Genomic DNA, 10,405 nt, shown 5'->3' with positions numbered 1-10,405 from the left:
TAGTTAACACAGCATAAACACCAGGGGTAGGATTCAGAAATTTTAGCAACCGGTTCTCTGCCTGGTTGCTGGGTTGGCGTGGCCACCTACTCCAGAGGTGGGTTTCAGCAGGTTCTGACCAGTTTCTGGAGAACCGGTAGTAAAAATTCTGACTCGCCCCGCCCCCCCCATCTATTCTCCGCCTCCCAAGTCCCAGCTGATCGGGAGGAAATGGGGATTTTGCAGTATCCTTCCCCTGGAGTGGGGTGGGAATGGGGATTTTGCAGTATCCTTCCCCTGGAGTGGGGTGGGAATGGGGATTTTGCAGTATCCTTCCCCTGGAGTGGGGTGGGAATGGGGATTTTGCAGTACCCTTCCCCTGGAGTAGAGAGGGAATGGAGATTTTACAGTATCTTTCCCCTGCCACGCCCGCCACGCCACGCCCACATCATGCCCACCATGCCATGCCACGCCCACCATGCCACACCCACAGAACCAGTAGTAAAAAAATTTGAAACCCACCACTGGCCTACTCGGCCTCCTGCACTATAGGGGTGGGGTGCGTGCGGCGTTTTCGCCCTCCCCAGACTCTGGAAACCTTCCTCAAGACTCCGGGAAGGTGAAAACCTCCAGAGACCAGAAACGGGTCTGTTTTCAGACTTCCGGTACTTCCAGTAGGCCCGTTTCTCGCCCTCCCAGAGCCTCCGTGCGCGCCCTGCACTTACCTAGCATCCAAATTGGGCTGCGTGGAGACTCCTGGGAGGGGCAGGGCAGGGTGGGCGGGGTCAGCCAGTCCTTGTAACTACCGGTTCAGCGAACCAGATTAAAATTAACATCCGGTTCTCCCAAACTGGTCCGAACCGGCTGAATCCCATCCCTTGGTAAACACCTGTTATCCTTCATACATGTAAGGCACGGGGGTTATCTTTATAAATGCACGAACACGCACCATTAACGAGTCATTACTAAGGGGCCATTAAAAAGATTCAGGAAACCATTTGATGCGCTCTTTACTGTAATTACGGACTGCATTCAGGTTTCTGCAGCTGGGGGGCAAAAACAATGCCACGGGAGACAGGAATGTATTTCAGCAGTTTCAAACAGCGTAGGAAAAGCGTTTTTGCTCTCCAATTGTTCCATTAGCCGGAGATCATTAAACATGCATGCATTTGAACAACAGGAGTTTTCTTAATTTACACAACTGCCAGCCCCCGTATTAGTAACAACATCGTTTTGAAAATAGTAACACATACGGGGATTTTGCAGAGTAAAGACACTGTTTGGAAAAAAAACCTGGATAGGACTAAAAAAAAAATGACGTAGGAAATATATTACGTAGCATGCAACCTCTGGTTATCACATTTTGACGGCTTTTAAAAATACGGGAATTACAGTACAGCTAACAAGGTTGAAATGTTTTGCTCGCCTCTCTATTATCGAATAAAAAGAAAATTTTGACAGCATGCCTCCCAGTAGTGAAATCCAGCCAGATCAGGGGTGGGTTCTAAATTTTTTTACTACCGGTTCTGTGGGTGTGGCTTATTTTGTGGGCGTGGCTTGATGGTCATGTGACAATTATTTAGGATTTAGCAGAGGTACTGGTCTATCAAGCTTTTAACTGCTTGCAGAGCTGTACCGATCTACCCATTTATTTTTGCAGGCACTGATCTACTCATTTGTTTTCTTTTAACACTGATCAGCTGTAGGGCGGCCCTTTGGAGCCCCCCGGCAAGAGTTTAAACAGTTTTTTTCCCTCTAGCCATCAGCTGGGACTCAGGAGGCAGCAATAGATTGGGGTGGGGCCAAATAAAAGGTAAGAATAACGCGGGGAGGGGCGTGGGGGGCAGGGGAGCAGAACCAGTTCGGTGACGTCATATCGTCACCACTAACGGCTCGGGAGAACCGGGCCGAACCGGGAGGAACCCATCACTGAGCCAGTTCTATCCGGTTCGTGTAATCCGGTAGGACTGGTAGTGGGAGGCTCCGCCCACCCGCCCAGACGTCAACACGTCCCGTTTTTGACCCTCTGCGCACACTCACATTTGCGATCCAGTAGCAAAGGTAAGTGCATTTCACCCCTGACCCCTCCTCCCCTAATATATTTGTAAAGGGGGTCCTTACAAATCCATTTTTGCACCTCGTTTAGGCTGCTTTTTCTGTGCTTTTTTTCAATGTTCCAGTATGTACAGAAAATATTATCCATAAGAATCTTAATCGCGAACAACTAACGACTACAAGATACATACAGGTAGTCCTCGACTTATGACCGCAGTTGGAACTAGAATTGTTGTTGCTAAGGAAGGCGGTTGTGAATCGAGTCGCACTTGATTCTGTGGGCTTTTTTGGGCCACGGTTGTTAAGTGAATCACTGCCATTGTTAAGTGAGACACGAGGCTGTTAAGCGAATCCAGATTGCCCCATTGACTTCGCTTGTCGGAAGCACCTGTTGTCAAGAGCTCAAATCCTGATCACATGACCGTGGGAATCAGTGGTTGTATTCAGCCGGTTCTATCCAGTTCGGGCGAACAGGTAGCGGTGGCTGCGGGAGGCTCCGCCTACCCGCCCAGACGTCAACACATCCCGTTTTTGACCCTCTGTGCATGCTCACATTTGCGTTCCAGTAGCAAAGGTAAGTGAATACCACACCTAGTGGGAATGCTACAACAGTAATAAATATGAGATTGGTCCTAAGCCTTGGTCATCTTGGTTCCGTTGATGGTTTATTTCCCTGAAGGTGTCTTGCCTGGATCCGCTTTCTCCGCGTGGAACAGCTTGAAAATCGACGTCGCTGTTCCGTCCCCGCTCTGTTGCGAAAAGCACAGGAAAATGGCCCAGAGGAAGCCACAGAATCCGGTGAACGCTGTCCTCAGGTAAACCGGAACAAAGCGGAAGTTGGAAAGCTGTTTGGAAGGAAAGAAAGGAAGAAAGACTGAAGGAAGGAAGTTTCCATCAAGCAGCAAAGGCTCAGGACTTAACAGACATTGATAGAGGAGAATATCTGTAGCTCGGGGTTGGAGTGAGGACTCCTTGGTGCTCTCTCTAGGAGCTTGGTGGTTTTCTTACAGGCATTGCGTGACCCAGCTGGGTAACATTATCAGTGCTAGAAGGGACTGGGGTTTACAGGGTGGAGGAAGGAGAGGAGGAAGTGAGGAGAACTGTGGGGTCCTGGGGTTCCTCTCTCAGTTTGGTTGTAGACATTTCATTATCCAATGAGGAGGAGCAGGAGGAGCAGGAGGGGTAGGAGGAGGAAGAGAAGGTGGAGGAGAAGGACAGGGGAGGAGCAGGAGGTGGAGGATGAGGAAGAGAAGGTGGAGGAGAAGGAGGAGAAGGTGAGGAGAAGGACAGGGGAGGAGGAGGTGGAAGGGGGGGAGCAGAAGCAGGAGCAGGAAATGGAGGTGGAGGAGGAGGAAGAGAAGGTGGAGGAGAAGGACAGGGAGGAGGAGGAGGATGTGGAAGAGAAGGTGGAGGAGAAGGAGGAGAAGGTGAGGAGAAGGACAGGGGAGGAGGAGGAGGGGAGGAGGAACTGGAAGGGGAGAAGCAGGAGCAGGAGGTGTAGGAAGAGGAGGAGGAGATGGAGGAGGAGGAAGAGAAGGTGGATGAGAAGGTGAGGAGAAGGACAGGGGAGGAGGAGGAGGAGGTGGAGGAGGAGGAAGAGAAGGTGGAGGAGAAGGACGGGAGGAGGAGGAGGAAGAGAAGGTGGAGGAGAAGGACAGGAGAGGAGAAGAAGAATGGGGAGGAGGAGGTGGAAGGGGGGGAGCAGAAGCAGGAGCAGGAAATGGAGGTGGAGGATGTGGAAGAGAAGGTGGAGGAGAAGGACAGAGTAGGAGGAGGTGGAAGGGCGGGAGGAGAAGGAGGAGGAGATGGAGGAAGAGGAGGAGGAAAATGACTATGGGGCCCTTAGTAATTTAGTAGTAATTTCACCACAGAATGTGGACGAACGCTCCGTCTTTCATTAAACCTCCATTTCTATCTGCTCTTAATCCCAAATGAAGGCAGGAAATATTCTCACAAAATGGAGAATACCACAGGTCTAACAGAAAGCCAACCCTGACTTAAGAGACCCGTCTTCTACGGCTTCTAACCACAGAACACCTTAAGAACAAAATGGGAAAAGCAGGTAAGCATCTTTCCAAAGGAGCGGGAATCTTATAAGGAAACCGCAAGGTGGATTTCAACACGGCATCAGGTTCTTCCATCCCAGGTTCAGGCCGGCACTCACCTGTACAAAAGGCCAGTACATCAACCCTGTCTGGAATAAAAAACAATTCTTGGATTAGAGTCACGCAAACAGGGAATATGTGAAAAAGTATCCGTTGCCCTCCTATAAATATAAAACTATCAATATAAATAGTAAGGATACAGCAATAAGTTACAGTCATGCAGTCATAAGTGGGAGGAGATGGGTGATAGGAACGATGAGAAGACTAATAGTAATAGTAATGCAGACTTAGTAAATAGTTTGACAGTGTTGAGGGAGTTATTTGTTTAGCGGAGTGATGGCGTTCGGGAAAAAACTGTCCTTGTGTCTAGTTGTTCTGGTGTGCAGTGCTCTATAGCGTCGTTTTGAGGGTAGGAGTTGAAACAATTTAAGTCCAGGATGCGATGCTGTGTAAATATTTTCCCAGCCCTCTTTTTGACTCGTGCAGTAGACAGGTCCTCAATGGAAGGCAGAGTGGTAGCCATTGTTTTTTCTGCACTTCTAATTATCCTCTGAAGTCTGTGTCTGTCTTGTTGGGTTGCAGAGCCAAACCAGACAGTTATGGAGGTGCAGATGACAGAGGGTTGACATGAGGGGTCCTTGGTGCTCTCCGAGCTTGTTTCTTTTCTAGCAGACGTTTCAAGACCTGACTAGGTAACATCGTCAGTGTTAGAAGGGAGTAGTATTTGCGGAGTGGAGGAGCAGGAACAGAAAAGGGGCTGTAGGGCCCTTGAAGCTCTCTCATCTACTATTTATGCCTTAGTCTCTTCTGCCTTTCCAATATACTGCATGTCAGGTTTCGATATCGTCTCAAATAAAATAAATTGCATTTCCAAACAGATAGTCTTTGAAGAAATCTTTCATTTTATTAAGCACGACAATCTGCCCCCGATCGTGGCGTAGCCAACTCTGACTTCCTGACCCCAAACCTTCCCTTTCCGTTCCCCAAATCTCTGCATCTCATTGGCCTTCTTCCAAATCACTCTCCCCATATCTACTACTTAAGCTCCCAGGAATGTCCCCCCTCCCTCTCATCTCCTAGGGGATATAATCTTCAAGGAAAATAAGTAGGTGAAATGTCAAGCGTCCGCTTGCCAGCTGCCCCCTCTTCTCCTTCTTATGTCAGCACTAGAGTAAATGCAGGTTGAAGTGCTGACACTGTACATAGTCAATAGAAGAGAACATCTGTAGCTCAGGGGTTACAGTGTGGTTCTTGGTACTCTTTAAGCTTGGTGGTTTTCTTGCAGATGTTTCATTACCCAGCTAGGTAATATCATCAGTGCTACAAGGGCAAGACCCCATCTCCCTTCTAGAGTGCTCAGAGACCATCAAGGACCTCATAAATTAGGAGTGCCTTCCTTTGTTTAAGGATGGATCTCCCTCCATATTCTTTGGAGAAGGTCCCGCCAGCATACGTTGTCTAATAAACACTGCAGTAAGTCTTGATTCATTGCTTTGGGTCCTGAGTTTGATTCCACATTATTGGGGGGGGGGGGACGGACATCCAGTCTGCTGGTTATTCACAACCGCTAGCTAAAATAACGGAGGACGTGAAGAATTTAATTTGAATATTATGAGCCAAGACTATTTTTTAAAAAAAATTGTGGAAGGAAACACTGATTACATTCATACCCTGCTCCCAGCTCTAACTCAAGGTGTTGTGTTTCAGATTAATGCGACCGTTGTGGTGTGCAGAGCTCAGTTTAGGATTGAATATGCTCTCCACACCCAGCTCATTTGGCTTTATGCAAGAAATCCTAATTTGCAAATCGTGGCTTAGTGCGGTGCGTCAAACCAGCATATGCACGTGGGTGTGAAATTCGCGTTTGCAAGCATTCTTTTATCCACTCTGATTTTGGATTGACTCCACTGACACTTTAAGAAAAGCCAACATTACACCACAGACAATATGTTCGTCCCTTTGCCAGATCGGTGAACGAATCTTTCAAGAAATTAAGGCTTCTTTGATTAGCCAATGAAACAGGGCCTTTCAAATGACTGTGTTTCTTTTAACAAAGTTTTTTTTTTTTCCCTTTGTCTTGCAGTTTCTAACAGGAGCATTTTCAAAAGACCTGAAATCCGAGAGACATGAAATGAAGCGTGATCTAAAGCAGTTATGCAACCACAAAACGGGGTGTGCGTTTTCTGCCTGCTTAAGAAAGGTCTGGCAAACATTCACTCTTTTTTTTTTTTCTTTTTTAAAGCAAGACTATTATTTTCACTTAACAGTGCTTGTTTATTCCATAATCGACAGTAGTGTTTCTAAAACATTTCTCACTCTCTCAGAGAACTCCCAAAAGAGTTTTTTGTTTGTTGATATTTATTGTTGTTGTTGTGTTATTATTAAATAATTTGATATTTATTGAATTAAATTAAAATTTAAAAAATATTTTTTTTAAAAAAAAATAAAAATTGACACACTCGCTGCCCCAACCATTTCTCACAATTGCCGGTTGAAGTTTTAATATTGTATAATTTTTCAACATAGATTGGCAGATAATGTTGATTCTGGAGAGCTTTTAAGGGGAAGCCACACTTTAAGAAACACTATAGAAGTACACAACACACTAATAGGGGTAATAGTGTAATGGGTACTGCGCTGATATCTGTTTGTCTCAATCAGATGGCCTAGCTTATCCTAAAAGAAAAGCGCATACTATATTTTTTTTCCCCAATTTTGCAGCGAAATTTAAACACACAGTTTTCTGCTTTTGTTGATGGCTACACAGATGAAGCTCTTCGGCCTCCAATTTTCATTTAAACATTTGCAATGTTGCAGTGACTAAGAATTAGAGGTAGAAGACAAAAAGTAAACAGATGAAAAGAAAAGAAAAGAAGGAGAGAAAGAGGACAGACAGACATACCCCTTATGTAATTTTAATGGGAAATGCTCACATTTCAGGCATCCATAGACAATATTTTTATACATGTCTTCTTACATTTTCGCGGGTGTGTTTATGTAAAAATTTAAAATCTCGGGTGTTTTCCCGCGTCATTATAAGTTAGTTAAAATGTTTAAAATCCTGGCTAAGATCACAGCTCAGAATCCTCTAAATTCCCAAAACAAAAACCTTTTTAAGGTCTTTCAAAAACTCTGGCTGAAATCCTAACCAACACTTTAAGGTTAGGCAACGTTCCGACAAGCTCTATTTTTATTTATATATATTTTATATATTTTTATACAGTCCATACAAAGGCAATTTGTTAAGAAAACCATGACTGATGCACGAGGACTAATTTGAATAAATTTATTCTGTCTTCTATTCTGCCTTGCAGACTTTTGGAAAGCTCTTTACAGATGCATTAATTTTTCCCTACGCTGCTGATCCAATGAAAAATGTATTTTTGATTTCCAGGATTCTGCAATAACTTCATTGAAAAGGCAGCCTTTTAAAAAAAATTTGCAAAAGAAATGTTTGTTTTAACCTCACTGTTAAGGGATTGGAAGGCATTAGTTACTGCTTAGATGTTGTTTTTTCATTGATATAACTAAATTTGTTTTAGCATTAACAGAGAGAAGCAGATTTTGTGTAGAAAATGGATGTAAAATATCTCATAATATTATAAGTTTCGTGCGATTTATTGGAGTAGATTAGTCGAGGTTTTTTTAAAAAACATTATATTGCATAAGCTTAAGAATGCAAAAATTAAAGAATTAAAGACACAAAAGGCCTGTTTGTTTTATGGTATGTCAGATTTATCTGCCCATATTTTGGTATCTGTGCCTGGTTTTCTTATTTGTACTACTTATGTCTTGAACTATTTCAGAATATACAGTAAAGAAATGTGTGAAAAGATGCTGTAGATGTTTGAATTGATGGGCTCCTGTGCGTGACAAGCCTACACTTACCTTATATGTGTTCCAGAATTTCTGCCGGCAGTCTGCAAATATATCCTCTTTTCCTTGGAGTATTCTCATCCCTGATCAGAAACGGTTTCAAAGGAAAAGAAGAATGTTAGAAACGGAAGGAGGATATGCATATGGGTCTTGCAAAACAAAAAAACAAAAAAACAACCCAACAACAACCAGATGGCCTTGCGAAGCAAAAATTGTGCTTCTGCATAACCTCTAGGAAGCAAAGAACAATGATTTTGGTTTTTTTCCCCAAAGTCACAGTTTACAGGAAATGAAAATGATAGTTAACACTGATGATGTTACCTAGTTGGGTCATGAAACGTCTGCAAGAAAAAAAACCAAGTTCAAAGAGCACCAAGGACCCCACAATCATCACCATCTTCTTCTTCTTCTTCTTCTTCCTCCTCCTCCTCCTCCTCCTCCTCCTCCTCCTCCTCTTCTTCTTCTTCTTCTTCTTCTTCTCCTTCTCCTTCTCCTCCTCCTCCTCCTCCCTCTGCTTCTTCCTCCTCCTCCTCATTCTTCTTCTTCTTCCTTCTCCTTCTCCTCCTCCTTTCTCCTTCTGCCCCTCCTCCTCATTCTTCTTCTTCCTCCCTCCTCCTCCTCCTCCTCCTCCTCCTCTTTCTTTCTCCTTCTCCTCCTCCTCCTTTCTCCTTCTCCTCCTCCTCCTTTCTCCTCCTCCTTCTCCTCCTCCTTCTCCTCTTCTCCTCCTCCTTCTCCTTCTCCTCCTCCTCCTCCTCCCTCTGCTTCTTCCTCCTCCTCCTCCTCCTCATTCTTCTTCTTCTTCCTTCTCCTCCTCCTCCTTTCTCCTTCTGCCCCTCCTCCCCATTCTTCTTCCTCCTTCCTCCTCCTCCTCTTTCTTTTTCCTCCTCCTCCTCCTCCTCCTCATTCTTCTTCTCCTTCTCCTCCTTTCGCCTCCTCCTTCTCATTCTTCTTTTTCTTCCTTCCTCCTTCCTCCTTCTCCTCTTCCTCCTCCTCATTCTTCTTCTCCTCCTCCTCCTTTCTCCTCATTCTTCTTCTCCTCCTCCTCCTTTCTCCTCCTCATTCTTCTCCTCCTCCTCCTCCTCCTTTCTCCTTCTGCCCCTCCTCCTCATTCTTCTTCTTCCTTCTCTTCTCCCTCTCCCTCTCCCTCTCCCTCTCCCTCTTCCTCTTCTTTTCTTCTCCTCCCCCTCCTCCCTACCTCTTCTCTTCCTCCTCCATTCTACAAACCTCTAATAACCCCGGCCTTAGATCTCGCACCTCTCCACCCCCCCCCCAAAAAAAACCTCTCTGTCTCTGGCTTTGCAACCGGGCGCCCGCCAGAGGAGCGCTGAAACTTCAGCCGTCGCCCACCGTCTCCCACGCGACCCTTGCGGCTCCTACTAGTGGGTGTATGGGGTGGGGTGTAGGAGCTCTGCACGTGCTCAGAGGAGGTGGGGAGGCGCGAGCTAGCCAGGTTCTCCCCTTCCCTTCCTTCCCTTCCCGTCCTTCCCTTCCCTTCCCTTCCCTTCCTTCCCTTCCCTTCCCTCCCTTCCCTCCCCTTCCCTCCCTTCCCTTCCCTTCCTTCCTTCCCTTCCCTTCCCTTCCTTCCCTTCCCTTCCCTTCCCTTCCTTCCCTTCCCTTCCTTCCCTTCCCTTCCCTTCCTTCCCTTCCCTTCCCTTCCCTTCCCTTCCCTCCCCTCCCCTCCCCTTCCCTTCCTTCCCTTCCCTTCCCTTCCCTTCCTTCCCTTCCCTTCCTTCCCTTCCCTTCCCTTCCCTTCCCTTCCTTCCCTTCCCTCCCTTCCCTCTCTTCCCTTCCTTCCCTTCCCTTCCCTTCCCTTCCCTTCCCTTCCTTCCCTCCCCTTCCTTCCCTTCCCTTCCCTTCCCTTCCCTTCCCTTCCTTCCCTTCCCTTCCCTTCCCTTCCCTTCCCTCCCTTCCCTTCCCTCCCTTCCCTTCCTTCCCTTCCCTTCCCTTCCCTTCCCTTCCCTTCCCTTCCTTCCCTTCCTTTCCCTTCCCTTCCCTTCCCTTCCTTCCCTTCCCTTCCTTCCCTTCCCTTCCCTTCCCTTCCCTTCCCTTCCTTTCCTTCCCTTCCCTTCCTTCCCTTCCCTTCCCTTCCCTTCCCTTCCCTTCCCTTCCCTTCCCTTCCTTCCCTTCCTTCCCTTCCCTTCCCTTCCCACTCACCGGAGTAGAAAGCCAGGATGGCCACGGGCGCTCCCACCAGCTGATCGCAGCCCACCTTGGCCAACACGGCGCCCGGGGCTCGTCCGGGCAAGAGCCGCTCCAGCCCCCGGAGCCAAAGGTAGTTGAAGTTGGCGTGGAAAGTCAACGCCACCAAAGCCACCCGCCGGGTCTGAGCCCAGTCTGCCCGCTGGCCCGGCCGGAGTCGGAGGTGCTGCTGGACAGCGTCCCCCGCCGCG

At 47.0% G+C, this 10,405-nt stretch overlaps 1 protein-coding gene across 1 annotated transcript in view; it reads right to left on the bottom strand.

Annotated features, from left to right (window-relative positions):
• Nucleotides 1–971: 971 nt before the first annotated feature.
• MPV17L (MPV17 mitochondrial inner membrane protein like) overlaps nt 972–10,405 on the bottom strand; it is a 9,586-nt gene continuing 152 nt past the window's right edge. Inside the window, exons 1-4 of the mRNA XM_087878419.1 lie at nt 10,170–10,405; nt 8,028–8,098; nt 4,199–4,228; nt 972–2,879 (exon numbers count right to left, since the gene is read on the bottom strand). The exon at nt 10,170–10,405 is cut by the window's right edge and continues 152 nt beyond it. Of these exons, the coding sequence (XP_087734545.1) occupies nt 2,700–2,879; nt 4,199–4,228; nt 8,028–8,098; nt 10,170–10,405 (517 nt within the window). The 3' untranslated portion in view covers nt 972–2,699. The remainder of the gene's footprint in view (nt 2,880–4,198; nt 4,229–8,027; nt 8,099–10,169) is intronic.

The sequence above is a fragment of the Pantherophis guttatus genome, chromosome 14 (genome assembly GCF_059756535.1).
Source record: "Pantherophis guttatus breed Tessera chromosome 14, ASM5975653v1, whole genome shotgun sequence".
NCBI lineage: Eukaryota > Metazoa > Chordata > Lepidosauria > Squamata > Colubridae > Pantherophis > Pantherophis guttatus.
Note: the sequence above shows the minus strand (reverse complement) of the source record. Positions and strands in the feature narration are given on the sequence as shown.